We start from the raw sequence: 16,428 nt of genomic DNA, 5'->3' as shown, positions 1-16,428 counted from the left end.
AAAGTTCTTTGTTTCTGGCCATTTTGAGCCTGTAATCAAACCCACAAATGCTGACGCTCCAGATACTCAACTAATCTAAAGAAGGCCAGTTTTATTGCTTCTTAATTCAGGACAATAGTTTTCAGCTGTGCTAACATAATTGCAAAAAGGTTTTCTAATGATCAATTAGCCTTTTAAAACTATAAAGTTGGATTAGCTAACACAACATGCCATTGGAACACAGCAGTGATGGTTGCTGATAATGGGCCTCTGTACGCCTATATAGATATTCCATAAAAAATCAGCCGTTTCCAGCTACAATAGTAATTTACAACATTAACAATGTCTACACTGTATTTCTGATAAATTTGATGTTTTTTTAATAGACAAAAAATGTGCTTTTCTTTCAAAAACAAGGACTTTTCTAAGTGACCCCAACATGTTGAACTGTAGTGTATATGTGTATATATATACAGTACCAGTCAAATGTTTGGACACATCTACTCATTCATGGGTTTTCCTTTATTTTGTACTATTTTTCTATTTTCTACATAATTATCTATCCTGATGCCTAGTCACCTTACTCCTGCCTTTATGTAGATATCTACTTCAAGTACCTGGTACCCCTGCACAGTGATATGGTGCTGGTACCGGAACTTCCTGTATATAGCTTTATTATTGTGTATTTTAGTCCTCTTGTGTTACATGTTTTATTTGTATTATTATTTTTTAACTCTGCATCGTTGGGAAGGGGTCATAACTAAGCATTTCACGGTAATGAATACACCCGTTGTATTCGGTGAATATAACACATTATAGACAGTATAACACACACCTATAACATTTTATTTGATAAATATTCCGTCAAACCTCCCTGTATTCTGAAGAGCTCAATATTGCCTAGCGATTTCCACAGAGGGATATTGAAAAAATATTAGTAATTTTCTTCCACAAAGGTTTATAGGACAGATAGCCTGTCTTCTTTACTAGGTCAGGGAAGTGGGACAATCCCTAAAAAATTAGGACAACTGGTGATTATTTTGGTGCAGCTACATGTCCAGTTTTAATTGAAGTCTTTATAATCATTTATGTTGTATTTTTGATTGTATTGAACCCCAAATGGCCGAATACCAGATAGGCGAAACATGTTTGACTACCATAAAATGATGTATGCTACTCTACTGTGAGTGTGTAAACAGCATATTGGCATAAGAGTCAGGGTTTGAGGCATGAGGGAATTATTTGAAAATTCATGATGACTTACTGTGATAACGTGACTGAGAAACTGACAGAGAAGAGAGAGCGAGAGAAAACTGAAACCTCTTCTTCAGAAGCCCCTCCCTTTCACCAGTGTTCACCCCTCCCCTCTGTGCCCTGGGGGAATCCCAGTCCTCCACTAACATGTGTGCAGGTGTCAGCTGTGACAGCAGAGCAGGACAGGGACCATAGGGAGGGAGGAGACCACAAACTTTACAGCCCATCCTCCCTCCCTCCCTCCCTCCACCCACCCACCCATCCATCCTTCCAGAGCTGAGCTGGGCTCCCTTTTGTCTAGCTAGCTAACTAAGGCGCCAAGCGTCCATCCTGCTGCACTCTTCTAATCCTCGACTCTATAGTCTCTGGTCATTAGCTAACAGGCCATGACAGTGTATTCTATGGTCTAACCCTGGACATGTGTCCATTTGATGGATATGTGCATTTAGCAGCTAAATCAGATACATTACCCCCTAGCCTTGTAGCTCTATGGAAACCGGAGGTATTCCCAGTGATAGAAGGTAGCTAGTTTCAGTTTCAAGTTTTAAGTTGTAATGTAACATGCAGAAGTACAGTGAAATGCCTTTCTTGTCAGCTCTAAACCCAACAATGCAATAATCAGTATCAATGTAGTACTACAAATAACATAAGGTAGAACAAAAACACAAGATATAAAAATATGACATAAGAAGAACGGGAGAAGTAACTATATAATTGGCAGTGTCACGATCGTCTGAAGAAATGGACCAAAGCGCAGCGTGGTCAGCGTACATTTCTTTATTTAAAATGTTGCCAACAAAAACAAGAAACAACAAAACCACCGTGAAGCTTATGAGGGCTACAGTGCCACTAACAAAGACAACTTCCCACAATAACAAAAGGGAAAAAGGCTGTCTAAGGATGATTCCCAATCAGAGACAACGATAGACAGCTGTCCCTGATTGAGAACAAAACATAGATATCAGAACATAGAATGCACACCCAAATCACACCCTGACCAAACCAAATAGAGACATAAAAAGGCTCTCTAAGGTCAGGGCGTGACAGTACCCCCCCCCCAAAGGTGCGGACTCCAGCCGCAAAACCTGAATCTATAGGGGAGGGTCCGGGTGGGCATCTATCCGCGGAGGCGGCTCTGGTGCGGGATGTAGACCCCCCTCCACCTCTGGCTCACCCCACTAAGGTGGTGCCTCTGGTGCGGGGACCCTCGTCGCTGACCCCGGACTTTCTCACCCATCTACACACAATACCCCATAATGGCAAAGTGACAACGTGTTTTTTTTTAAATTTTGTAAATGTATATAAAAAGAATTATCGAATTTACATAAGTATTGACACCCCTGAGTCAATACATGTTAGAATCACCTTTGGCAGCGATTACAACTGTGAGTCTTTCTGGGTAAGTTTCTAAGGGCTTTGCACACCTTGATTGTACAATATTTGCACATTATTCAAGCCCTGTCAATTTGTTTGTTGATCATTGATATACATGGAAATTCAATGTCATTTGGTAAGCAACTTGCTGGACTTGCGTTTGAGGTTATGTCCTGCTGAAAGGTGAATTTGTCTCCCAGTGTCTGTTGGAAAGCAGACTGAACCAGGTTTTACTCTAGGATTCAGCATGTGCTTAGCTCTATTCCCTTCATTTTTATCCTAAAAGAAACTCCCTAGTCCTTGCCTATGACAGGCATACCCATAACATGATGCAGCCACCACCATGCTTGAAAATATGGAGAGTGGTACTCAGTAATGTGTTGTATTGGATTGCCCCAAATATAATGCTTTGTATTCAGGACATAAAGTTAATTTCTTTGCCAATTTTTGGCAGTTTTACTTTAGTGCCTTACTGTAAACAGGATGTATGTTTTGGAATATTTGTATTCTGTACAGGCTTCCTTCTTTTCACTCTGTCAATGACGTTAGTATTGTGGAGTATCTACAATTTTGTTGATCCATCCTCAGTTTTCTCCTATCACAGCCATTAAACTCTGTAATTCTTTTAAAGTCACCACTGGCCACAGTCTCTGAGTGGTTTCCTTTCTCTCCGGCAACTGAGTTAGGAAGGAACACCTGTATCTTTGTAGTCCAAAGTGTAATAATAACTAAGTGTAATAACTTCACCATGCTCAAAGAGATATTCAATGTCTGCTTCTTTTATTTTTACCCATCTACCAATAGCTGCCCTTCTTTGCGAGTTGTTGGAATACCTCCCTTGTCTTTGTGGTTGAATCTGTGTTTGAAATTCACACCTCGACTGATGGACCTTACAGATCATTTTACAGTATGTGTGGGGGACAGAGATGAGGTAGTCATTCAGAAATGTTAAACACTATTGCAATTATTTTGTCTTGCCATGACAAAGTGGTTGAATACTTATTGAGTCAAGACATTTCAGCTTTTCATATTTGACACATTTATAAAAATTTGGAAAAACATAATTCCACATTATTGGCTATTGTGTGCCAAAAAAAATCTAAATTGTATCCATTTTAAATTCAGTCTGTAACACAACAAAATGTGGAGAAAGTCAAGGTGTGTGAATTCTTTATGAATGCACTATATATGCTAACAGAATGGCAGCTAACAATAAAACTTGTGTCTACGGTGAGATGGACATGAAATAAGTAGCTTCATACATGGTAATGAAAGGTAATGAACAGACATGTAAGTGATAAGCGTATGCTTCCTCTTCCTTTTGGAGTGCATTTAACAACTTGGTGTCATTTCCTTCTTGAATGCACATCTAGCAACATCCCAACAATCATTTTCTGTCAATCTATGGCTTACAAAAATGGCACAATATAGACAAAATAAGTAGAGAGAAATAAATAGGTAGGGGTTTAAAACTTAGAGATCTGAGCAACGATTAGTGGGTCTTGTATTTCTTTCTAAGAAAATAACACATTCTGCAAGCAGTTCTTAGAGCATATCGCATTCTGAGAGCAGTTCTTAGAGCATATCTCATTATGAGAGCAGTTATTAGAGCATATTGCATTCTGAGAGCAGTTCTTAGAGCATATCTCATTATGAGAGCAGTTATTAGAGCATATTGCATTCTGAGAGCAGTTCTTAGAGCATATCTCATTATGAGAGCAGTTATTAGAGCATATTGCATTCTGAGAGCAGTTGTTAGAGCATATCTCATTATGAGAGCAGTTATTAGAGCATATCTCATTATGAGAGCAGTTCTTAGAGCATATCTCATTATGAGAGCAGTTATTAGAGCATATTGCATTCTGAGAGCAGTTCTTAGAGCATATCTCATTATGAGAGCAGTTGTTAGAGCATATCGCATTCTGAGAGCAGATCTTAGAGCATATTGCATTCTGAGAGCAGTTGTTAGAGCATATCGCATTCTGAGAGCAGATCTTAGAGCATATTGCATTCTGAGAGCAGTTCTTAGAGCATATTGCATTCTGAGAGCAGTTCTTAGAGCATATCTCATTATGAGAGCAGTTATTAGAGCATATTGCATTCTGAGAGCAGTTCTTAGAGCATATCTCATTATGAGAGCAGTTATTAGAGCATATTGCATTCTGAGAGCAGTTCTTAGAGCATATCTCATTATGAGAGCAGTTATTAGAGCATATTGCATTCTGAGAGCAGTTCTTAGAGCATATCTCATTATGAGAGCAGTTCTTAGAGCATATATCATTCTGAGAGCAGATCTTAGAGCATATCTCATTATGAGAGCAGTTCTTAGAGCATATCTCATTATGAGAGCAGTTCTTAGAGCATATATCATTCTGAGAGCAGTTCTTATATCTCATTATGAGAGCAGTTCTGAGCATATCTCATTCTGAGCAGTTCTTAGAGCATATCTCATTCTGAGAGCAGTTCTTAGAGCATATCTCATTATGAGAGCAGTTCTTAGAGCATATCTCATTCTGAGCAGTTCTTAGAGCATATCTCATTATGAGAGCAGTTCTTAGAGCATATATCATTATGAGAGCAGTTCTTAGAGCATATCTCATTATGAGAGCAGTTCTTAGAGCATATCTCATTATGAGAGCAGTTCTTAGAGCATATCTCATTCTGAGAGCAGTTCTTAGAGCATATCTCATTATGAGAGCAGTTCTTAGAGCATATCTCATTCTGAGAGCAGTTCTTAGAGCATATCTCATTATGAGAGCAGTTCTTAGAGCATATCTCATTCTGAGAGCAGTTCTTAGAGCATATCTCATTCTGAGAGCAGTTCTTAGAGCATATCTCATTCTGAGAGCAGTTCTTAGAGCATATCTCATTCTGAGAGCAGTTCTTAGAGCATACCACATTCTGAGAGCAGTTCTTAGAGCATATCTCAATCTGAGAGGAATTCTTAGAGCATACTGCATTCTGAGAGCAGTTCTTAGAGCATATCTCAATCTGAGAGGAATTCTTAGAGCATATTGCATTCTGAGAGCAGTTCTTAGAGCATATCTCAATCTGAGAGGAATTCTTAGAGCATACTGCATTCTGAGAGCAGTTCTTAGAGCATATCTCAATCTGAGAGGAATTCTTAGAGCATATTGCATTCTGAGAGCAGTTCTTAGAGCATAATGCATGCTGAGAGCAGATCTTAGAGCATACCACATTCTGAGAGCAGTTCCTAGAGCATATTGCATTCTGAGAGCAGATCTTAGAGCATACCTCATTCTTAGAGCATATCTCATTCTGAGAGCAGTTCTTAGAGCATACCGCATTCTGAGAGCAGCTCTTAGACCCCATCTCAATCTGAGAGGAATTATTAGAGCATATTGCATTCTGAGAGCAGATCTTAGAGCATACCTCATTCTTAGAGCATATCTCATTCTGAGAGCAATTCTTAGAGCATATCTCATTCTGAGAGCAGTTCTGAGAGCATACTGCATTCTGAGAGCAGCTCTTAGACCCCATCTCAATCTGAGAGGAATTATTAGAGCATATTGCATTCTGAGAGCAGATCTTAGAGCATACCTCATTCTTAGAGCATATCTCATTCTGAGAGCAATTCTTAGAGCATATCTCATTCTGAGAGCAGTTCTGAGAGCATACTGCATTCTGAGAGCAGTTCTTAGGGCATTTCTCATTCTGAGAGCAGTTCTGAGAGCAGCTCTTAGACCCCATCTCAATCTGAGGGGAATTATTAGAGCATACTGCATTCTGAGAGCAGTTCTGAGAGCATATCACATTCTGAGAGCAGTTCATCCCTTTTCTGGTATTAGGTTCAGTTATGTCTTGTGTTCTTTGAAGCATATTATCCCAAATAGCTTTTTTGTTCCATTCAGTTGTGAATGCTTGAAGCATATTGCTTCAAGCATTCATAAAAACTGAAACTAGCTACTCGATTGAAGACAATGTAAAATGTATCCTGTTTGACAGTGATTCTGACTTAGTCTAGAGATATGAGAGAGGCTGAGCTCTGGTGACCTCATCTGGCTATACGAGAGAGATGATGGCTGAGCTCTTGGTGACATGACATGTCTGTCTTTCTGTGTCTCTGGGAGAATCTCAGTTGCATACTCCTCACATTCTCTCTCCTCGCCTCCTCAAAACCCATTGGAAGAGAAAGACAGAGGGGAGGGACCTCTGGCTTTCTCATCCAATGTCTTTGAGAAGGAGAGAGGACGCGAGGAGTATGCAATTGAGATTCTCCTTCTGTCTTTCTGGGTCTCTGTGTACCTCCCCCCCCACTCTCTCCACATCTCCCTCTCTATTCCTCTCTCTCCCTCGCTCTCATTTCAATTCAAAGGGACTTTATTGGCATGGCAAATGTGTTTCCATTGCCAAGCAAGTGAAATAAACAATAAACAAAACAACAATGACAAAAAGCAACAAAGAGACTTAAACAAAAGAAAGACGAAAACAATCAGACATTAACAGTAAACATGATACACAAAAAGTGTTCCGTCTTTCCCTCTGTCTCTTTCTCTCTCTCTTTCTCTCTGTCTCTTTCTCTCTGTCTCTTTCTCTCTCTCTTTCTCTCTGTCTCTTTCCCTCTGTCTCTTTCTCTCTCTCTTTCTCTATGTCTCTTTCTCTCTGTCTCTTTCTCTCTGTCTCTTTCTCTCTCTCTTTCTCTCTGTCTCTTTCTCTCTGTCTCTTTCTCTCTCTCTTTCTCTCTGTCTCTTTCTCTCTCTCTCTCTTTCTCTCTCTCTTTCTCTCTGTCTCTTTCTCTCTGTCTCTTTCTCTCTGTCTCTTTCTCTCTGTCTCTTTCTCTCTGTCTCTTTCTCTCTCTCTTTCTCTCTCTCTTTCTCTCTCTCTCTTTCTCTCTCTCTTTCTCTCTGTCTCTTTCTCTCTGTCTCTTTCTCTCTGTCTCTTTCTCTCTGTCTCTTTCTCTCTGTCTCTTTCTCTCTGTCTCTTTCTCTCTCTCTTTCTCTCTGTCTCTTTCTCTCTGTCTCTTTCTCTCTGTCTCTTTCTCTCTGTCTCTTTCTCTCTGTCTCTTTCTCTCTGTCTCTTTCTCTCTGTCTCTTTCTCTCTCTCTTTCTCTCTGTCTCTTTCTCTCTGTCTCTTTCTCTCTGTCTCTTTCTCTCTCTCTTTCTCTCTCTCTCTTTCTCTCTGTCTCTTTCTCTCTGTCTCTTTCTCTCTGTCTCTTTCTCTCTGTCTCTTTCTCTCTGTCTCTTTCTCTCTCTCTCTCTCTCTCTCTCTTTCTCTCTGTCTCTTTCTCTCTCTCTTTCTCTCTGTCTCTTTCTCTCTGTCTCTTTCTCTCTGTCTCTTTCTCTCTGTCTCTTTCTCTCTGTCTCTTTCTCTCTGTCTCTTTCTCTCTCTCTTTCTCTCTGTCTCTTTCTCTCTGTCTCTTTCTCTCTGTCTCTTTCTCTCTGTCTCTTTCTCTCTGTCTCTTTCTCTCTGTCTCTTTCTCTCTGTCTCTTTCTCTCTCTCTTTCTCTCTGTCTCTTTCTCTCTGTCTCTTTCTCTCTGTCTCTTTCTCTCTCTCTTTCTCTCTGTCTCTTTCTCTCTGTCTCTTTCTCTCTGTCTCTTTCTCTCTGTCTCTTTCTCTCTGTCTCTTTCTCTCTGTCTCTTTCTCTCTGTCTCTCTTTCTCTCTGTCTCTCTTTCTCTCTTTCTCTCTGTCTCTCCTTCTCTCTGTCTCTTTCTCTCTGTCTCTCTTTCTCTCTGTCTCTCTTTCTCTCTTTCTCTCTGTCTCTCCTTCTCTCTGTCTCGTGTCTTAAACCCATTTCAAGCGTGTCCCCATTTAATTAAAAAAATGTCTATCACCTCTGTTTCTCTCTCTGTGTTTAGCTAATGCCCCAGAGTTGAAGCGGCTGAGGAACCTGATGGCGGAAGAGGGGAGCAGGCTCACGGTCAAGTGTGAGGCTACAGGAAACCCCAGCCCGACCTACAAATGGTACAAAGATGGCAGTGAGCTCAAGAAAAGCAGAGATGTCAAAATAAAGTCCAGCCAGTGAGTCCATCTACAATCCCTTGAAGCTCCTAATATATTTAGCATGTGGTAGTATTAGCAAAACAGACAAAATGTCAAAAGTCACTGCGTGGCAGTAATTTCTCCTTCAGTAGTTTTCCTCTAATGCTTTTAGCAGCTGACCCAAAGGATGAAAAGCATTTTCGAAAGTGAAACATCAACACAGAGACACATTATTTACGAGAGTATGCCAGGGATTTATGAGCAAATTCCTTCATTAGTGAAATAACAGAAAGTATACTTTGCAGCGTAGAAGTGTTTAGCGACTAGGTGGCCTTTTAAATGAAAGTTGGTTACTGGGTTGATTAAAAAGGACGGGCCCTAGATTCCTCAGTGTTCCATATTGCAAATCTGTACCTTCCTGTAAATTCTTACCTGCTGAAATTACAAACTGCATCAAAATCGACTCTGACTAACTGGCTTCTATCCTGCTCTAATCTGGTTTGTATGGCGACTCCCCGTTTTTGTTGCAAGGCTACAGTAGGTTCTTCCATGCCTGTTGTGTTGTCGTCCTCTGTCCCCAGACACGTGTTGTGTTTCCATGTCATGTTGGTTCCCCTGAGTCAACTGTTTGTGTCTGCCACAGGAAGAACTCCAGGATCCAGATCAGCAGAGCCAAGCTGGAGCATTCTGGGAATTACACGTGTGTGGCAGAGAACCTTCTGGGGAACTCCAACTCCACGAGCACTGTTCATGTCCAAAGCAGTGAGTACTGAGCCATGGCCTGTCTGTCAGAGAAGAGGGAATACTGGCATGGTGCAGAGTGTATGGCTGGAGCATGTATGAGCAAAGAGATGCCGTGTTGGATATGGTCAAGATCGTGGCCCGCCCGCCCATTAGGCAGGATTAGGTGGCCGCCAATTGCGACAGATTGCCGAGGATGGCATTTTCTGTGCTAAACCGACCATGACGCACCTGCAACAACACATAAAACCTCACATAATTCTGCCCAAAAACAATGACAATTTCTCTCAACCAGTGGCATATGGGTTTTTTAGGTGAGCTCTGTAACCTCTTGAATCTCTTCTCCTCATTCTTCCCAACAGCAGTGCAACTGTCTTCTCTGTCTTGTGGCAGAATGAGTGATTTGCTGCACAAAGGAAGTGTGTGTGTGTGTTTGTGTGTGTGTGTGTGTTTCACTCTGGAGGGGAGGCAAGGCAGGCGGCGAGACAGGGCGTATCGGGGTGGTATGTCCACAGGCTGGGGGAGGGGTTCACCCAGATGATATCAATAAAGAAATGGCGGAAAAGGTGGCGAAGGGAGGTAAACTGACAGTATTTTGCTGTGTTTAGCCAACAGTTAGGTAGGAAGCTTGATATGAACAGAGTTGGCAAAAAAAACGTATATACCTGAATGAATGAATGAATGGATGAATGAATGAATGAATGGATGAATGAATGAATGAATGCAGAATGAATGCAGAATGCAGAATGCAGAATGCAGAATGCAGAATGAAGAATGAAGAATGAAGAATGCATAATGCCTTGTATTGAATGTGTGTGATAAGATATAGCCCTTCTGTAGTGCTCTGTTTTCCTGGGTTGTCTTTTCCTGGGTCGTCTTTTCATGGGTCGTCTTTTCCTGTCATAATAGGATTTATTTATATATGTTTTGCAGGTACAATATGCGTTGTTGTTGATGTGAACAGAGGAAATATGATTGATTTGAGAAGCTGCCTGGGTTGCTATTCATCCTAAGGTCATGAGAGAAATGGGTACTCTGGTGAAAGGCTGCAGTGGTGTATGCCTGCCTGCTGCAGTGTGTTGCTATAGCAGTATGTAGCCGCAGTATTATCGCTGTATGTGTGCCTGCTAGAGAGAGAGAGAAAGAGTGAAGGAAGCAGCAAAAGCTAGAGAGTGAGAGTGACTGAGAGAAAGCAAGGTAGGGAGGGAGGGAGGGAGGGAGGGAGGGAGGGAGGGAGGGAGGGAGGGAGGGAGGGAGGGAGGGAGGGAGGGAGGGAGGGAGGGAGGGAGGGAGGGAGGGAGGGAGGGAGGGAGGGAGGGAGGGAGGGATCCCACCACCCCTATACGTGCTTAGTGATAGTTAAACAATATACCCTTAAAACAACTAAACGAATCAATATATATATATATACCAAAACCCAATAGAGTGAAAAGAAATTCCATTCGCTCTCACAATCACTCCTGCTTGACGACTCACTCCCAGCATGCACTCGAGAGAGAGAGAGAAAGAGTGAGAGTGAGTGAGAGTGAGAGTGAGAGTGAGTGAGAGTGAGAGTGAGAGAGTGAGAGTGAGAGAGTGAGAGTGAGAGAGAGAGTGAGAGAGTGAGAGTGAGTGAGAGAGTGAGAGTGTGAGAGTGTGAGAGAGTGAGAGAGTGAGAGAGTGAGAGAGTGAGAGAGAGGCTTTGCAGAGGAGACTGTTTCACACCCATTTTAGAACGCAGTCAGAGTTTGCAGGCTTTGTCCAGAGGCAGCCAGTAACACAGGGTTTCTCTCATCATTACCACTAGTATGTCACATCTCTTACTGAACCTACACCCTCACCGTGTCACCTCACTCCAGACACACATTCATGCAAGCTTTTTCAGAAGCGAATACCCATAAAGGTTGAACAAGGGTGAACACAGAGAGGGAGGCGAAGTGTGTGTGTGTGTGACCATGAGCTCTAGGGCCTATGGGTAATGAAGACAAACAGCTCCTATCCCCAGCACTATCATTTCTCTCCCCAGAGGGAACCAATAGTGGTGCCTCTGGATACTGATTGCTCTGTCGGAGGCAGGCCCTGAGAAACCAGCCCCAACACATGCTGTCCTCCCTCCCTCCCACCACCCAGCCCCAGACTGCTCCCCTGTGCAAGCCTATGGCTCCTATCCCTGTCTAGGGTCAGCCGCTGGGGAGGGCCTTGAGCATGGGGGTCTGTCTGTGTATGTGCATGTGGTCCGAGGCTGTAAGGTCACAGGTCAAAAAGAGGGAGAGGGCAGGCTGGACGTAGCCTGTGATCAGGTGGATGGACTATTTCACAGTGAAGCAGACCCACTAAATATATTTTCACTTTGGTGCTGTTTTACAGGGCATTGATCACTCTGTTACAGTGAATGAAAGGTTGTAACCACAACCAGATGAATAATTAGCTGTGAGCTGTGCTGCTGGGAACTCTGATGCGGAGTATCACTCAGACTGTCTGAGCCTAACCAACTTGAACCACAGTCCTATGTTGATATCTGAGGTAACTGGAGCTCACTAAACACCACTATAAACTGGGTGGTTCAAGCCCTGACTGCTGATTGGCTGACCGCTAACCACTTGAGCAATCTGGAATCTGGATTCCTGATTTAACAAGACATGAGAGATGGGAAATGGAGTTAGTGAGATTTACAGATGAGCAGTATTGTAAAACCCTGTAGTTATTGTGGGGCTACTCCATATTTCTTTACATAGGCCCTAGACCTAGACAATAAATGACCTGTATTCATACTAAATTAATAAATAAATGGCCTGTATTCATACTAAAGGAATGCATTAATTTCCTGTATTCATACTCAATGAATTGATTAATTTCCTGTATTCATACTAAATTAATTTATTCATTTCCTGTATTCATACAAAATGAATTGATTAATTTCCTGTATTCATACTAAATTAATAAATAAATGGCCTTTATTCATACTCATTTTTACCACCTATTTGATTTGACCAATGTAACCATGCAACACCAAACTAGTGCCATTGATCCGATAGGAAGAGCCGAGAGGTGCAGAACATGTTTCACAAATCTGGTGTTGGAAAAAACAACTGTTGTTTTCTGTAAAAACTGCACAGACAGTGAACTTCCTCTTCTCATGCATGTTTAACATGAGGGGAAAGTGTGTTGTATGGTGGCACTGTGCCAACCGTGCAGTATGCCAATGATATCCAATTGCTGCTCTTCTGTGGAGATTTTTACCAACGTCACTGTTTTCACCAGGTAAAACAAACACACATTGTAAATGGACAAAGTGGCAATTATTGTTCTACTGCACACAGACGGCAGAGTGGGTGGCTGGGTTTATTGATTTACTTGGTCCATCACTATTTTGGTCTAGCGCAGTAGTGGTGAGTGGGTAAATTCACTGGGGAAACCGAGCCCAAAAACAAAAAAAGCCATATTACAACCTATGTGTTGTGATAATTGTGTTGTTTGCTCTATGACCTGTTAGTTCATATGCCTTGCGACCGTGATATATAGGCCTAAAACTGGAGAGCAACCTCTCTCTGGTGAAGTCCACAAAGCATATTGCGGGCTCCTCACTGGTGCAGCGTTCTAAGGCACTACATCTCATGGCTAGAAGTGTCACCATAGACACCCTGGTTCAAATCCAGGCTGTATCACAACCAGCCGTGATTGGGAGTCCCATAGGGCTGCACACAATTGGCCCAGCGTCCTCTGGGTTTGGCTGGTGTAGGCCATCATTGCAAGTAAGAATTTGTTCTTAACTGACTTGGCTAGTTAAAAAAAGGTACAATTTAAATGTAACAAACAGTTACATGACCTACAGCAGGGTCTAGCAAGTTAATGTTTCAGACATTTTCAGACGACTAAACAACTATTGATTTAGAACCACGGAGAGTTACCACAAGTTACAAAGAAAGCAGGAGCTGCCTCCACTATTTCAACATGAACATTTCAACATCATCAAATCACCTCTGCTTATTCTAATACAGTGACAACTGAAAGATACCGAAAACAATTTAGTCCAATCAACGTAACCTAAATATGATGTGGCTGTCCATGGTTCAGATGTGTGTGTGTGTGTGTGTGTGTGTGTGTGTGTGTGTGTGTGTGTGTGTGTGTGTGTGTGTGTGTGTGTGTGTGTGTGTGTGTGTGTGTGTGTGTGTGTGTGTGTGTGTGTGTGTGTGTGTGTGTGTGTGTGTGCGTGTGTGTGCAAGTAGAAAAGCATGTTGACTCACCCAGTAGCAACCTGTCATTTTGTTGCCTGTTTTGCACGTTATTTTGACATTAATACATATCACATATCAGTTTGCAAACAATGTAAAAAGAAATTCACTCATGGGGACACTACGTCACCACAAAATCTACAGAGAGATGTAAAGTTCAAGCCCCTTTGGGTGCTGCCATAGAGTTACATTAGAAGTGCCCATCCTAGAAGGCTCAAGGTCAGTGGCCACAGATAAAATTATGTCAAATCACGTTATATCTACCGTAGCTTTGATTGGACTGATCATGTCAACATCATACTTTCAAAATCTTAGCTAGGAAGCTAGACAAGTAGTCATCATCATTGATCACATCCACAATCTACTGGCAAATCCTTTTCAGTCCTTCAATCCTATGAAGAGAAATTATAGATAAAACGTATTGGTGCTCATTGGCCATTGGACATAAACATTAGACAACAAGTTGGAAATCACAAATTCAACAATGAGTGGTTTGGAAGGAATCAGTGGCTAACTGCAAGCGATGCAAAGCAATCACTATTTTGATTTCCCTGCTACTCGGTGGAGAGGGTGTGTGGGCCAAGACTGTGTTTAAGGCTCTCTTTTCCAATCTTAAAAGGATAAACATTCACACGTAACACCATGGACCAGAAAAGGTTGAATACATTGGCCATGCTGTCCATCCAGCATGACTTCTGCCGCATTCAAAACAACTGGAAACTCGGAACTGGGAAATCTCAGACTTCAGTGAGTTCAAGACAACTGTGAAGTCGGGAACTCGGGCCTCTTTCTAGAGGCCTAGTGACCTGAAGATCACCGATGTCATGATTGGACCTTGTTTTTTCAGAGTTCACATCTTGAAAGCACCATAAATCCAGATAATGACAGACTTTTATGACAAAGTCTCATGACAAAATTTGCCCACAAGAAGGACCGCCGTACCACCTTCCTGTTCAAGTGAGCACAGCACAACGATGAGTTCAAAAATGTATTGTATGCTACTGCATAAATTATGTAATACAGAATGCCAGGAGATATATATACTGTAGCTAAGAAAGTAATACTAAGTGTATGTTGTGTAGTAAGCTGTTAGTAGCCCATATGCCTCACCCTAATAATTTGGTCCCCTTATAACTTAGCCTATGGTTCTGACTTGGTGCACACGGACAATACTGTAAGAACGGCCCATGTTCCGAATTCTGTAGCTGTACACTTCAAAAGTGCTGAACAAATAGTTACATTGACTACGTCTGTCTTAGCTCGCTCATTAATGTCTTAATCGAAATTACGGATTGCCTCTTATCCGCTCATCGTTCCCTTATGCCATAGTTTCTACATCTCAATTGTCAATAGAAACCACATTTGTTTAAGCAAGTCAGCCATATCAGCTATCTTGTTTTTTTAAAGGCCTAAATGAGGCTGAATGAACTGTTTCACTTCCAGACAAGGCTCCGCTGACAGCCAGGTGTAGAAGTGGAAAGGAGACACTCCATGGTGCTGAAAAGAAAGATCTGCTGTTGGGACAGCTTTATGTAGGCCCTAACAGTTTGTGGGGACCGTTTGTCACTGTTATAGGGCAATTCATGTATTGTTTAAGTGTTGTGTTTTCTTATGTAGTGGCTTGCTGCCATCTATCTAAAAAACGTTTTGAGAGTTTGCTCAAACCAAGATTGGACTCACTGGACACTCCTTACCACCAATGCCGTCCTCCTCGCTTTCATGTTGACAAAATGGTCTATGACTCTGTCATACAGTACACACTTTTTTGTTCTTGGCTACCTGGCTAAAATGCTTGCTCGCTAGCCTAGCTTCCTTCATGGGCAACGTTAACTAGTTAACATTAGCCTTCTAAATCTAGCTACTTATTGAACTTCCAGCCCTTCATGTCCACGGGCACAATGTATGAATCTATGGTTGGATCAGAATCGTCATGGGGCGGCAGGGTAGCCTAGTGGTTAGAGCGTTGGATTAGTAACCGGAAGGTTGCAAGTTCAAAGCCCTGAGCTGACAAGGTACAAATCTGTCGTACTGCCCCTGAACAGGCAGTTAACCCACTGTTCCTAGGCCGTCATTGAAAATAAGAATTTGTTCTTAACTGACTTACCTAGTTAAATGAAGGTAAAATAAAAAAAATAATGTTTGACCAGTATGGAGAATTAAGTAAAACCACAAGCCCAAATCTCCATCCATGGCTCATTTAGGAAAGGGTTGATTTTAGCTAGAAGTCCACAGGAGGACAACAACACAACAAGATTCAAGTTGATTCTGTCAATGACATATTTATCTCAATGTGATATGATAGGAGTGAAGCCAAACCCAAACTGGCTTCTCTTGATACTTTTTTTGGATGTGCCAGGACCAGTCACAGTTGAGCTGTCAGTTTAGCTCAATGCTGATTGGCTATTATTTTATAGTTTTTTTAATCAAGGGAGGCCAAATGCTCGCTGGCTTCCCTTGCCTTCTAAGCTACGGCTTACCTAGACCCCTAATGTACAAGTTTATGTTTTACCTTGACCACTACAGTACAAGTTTATGTGTTTTACCTGGAACCCACTAGGTTTATGTGTTTTACTTAGAACCCACTAGGTTTATGTGTTTTACTTAGAACCCACTAGGTTTATGTGTTTTACTTAGAACCCACTAGGTTTGTGTTTTACTTAGAACCCACTAGGTTTGTGTTTTACTTTGAACCCACTAGGTTTATGTGTTTTACTTAGAACCCACCAGGTTTACGTGTTTTACTTAGAACCCACTAGGTTTATGTGTTTTACTTAGAACCCACTAGGTTTATGTGTTTTAATTAGAACCCACTACGTTTGTGTTTTACTTAGAACCCACTAGGTTTGTGTTTTACTTAGAACCCACTAGGTTTGTGTTTTACTTTGAACCCACTAGGTTTATGTGTTTTACTTAGAACCCACCAGGTTT

The 16,428-nt window shown here is 41.7% G+C and overlaps 1 protein-coding gene across 4 annotated transcripts in view; it reads left to right on the top strand.

Annotated features, from left to right (window-relative positions):
• The window catches only part of nrg2a (neuregulin 2a), a 159,363-nt gene that overhangs the window by 75,425 nt on the left and 67,510 nt on the right, over positions 1 to 16,428 (top strand). For all 4 annotated transcript variants that reach the window (XR_006080644.1, XM_042310993.1, XM_042310992.1 and 1 more), the window contains exons 2-3: positions 8,425 to 8,587; positions 9,192 to 9,310. Coding sequence is in view for 3 of the 4 variants with exons in the window: in XM_042310993.1 (XP_042166927.1) it covers positions 8,425 to 8,587; positions 9,192 to 9,310 (282 nt within the window). In the remaining variant the exon portion in view is untranslated. The remainder of the gene's footprint in view (positions 1 to 8,424; positions 8,588 to 9,191; positions 9,311 to 16,428) is intronic.

Source organism: Oncorhynchus tshawytscha, linkage group LG33 (genome assembly GCF_018296145.1).
Source record: "Oncorhynchus tshawytscha isolate Ot180627B linkage group LG33, Otsh_v2.0, whole genome shotgun sequence".
Taxonomy (NCBI): domain Eukaryota; kingdom Metazoa; phylum Chordata; class Actinopteri; order Salmoniformes; family Salmonidae; genus Oncorhynchus; species Oncorhynchus tshawytscha.
Note: the sequence above shows the minus strand (reverse complement) of the source record. Positions and strands in the feature narration are given on the sequence as shown.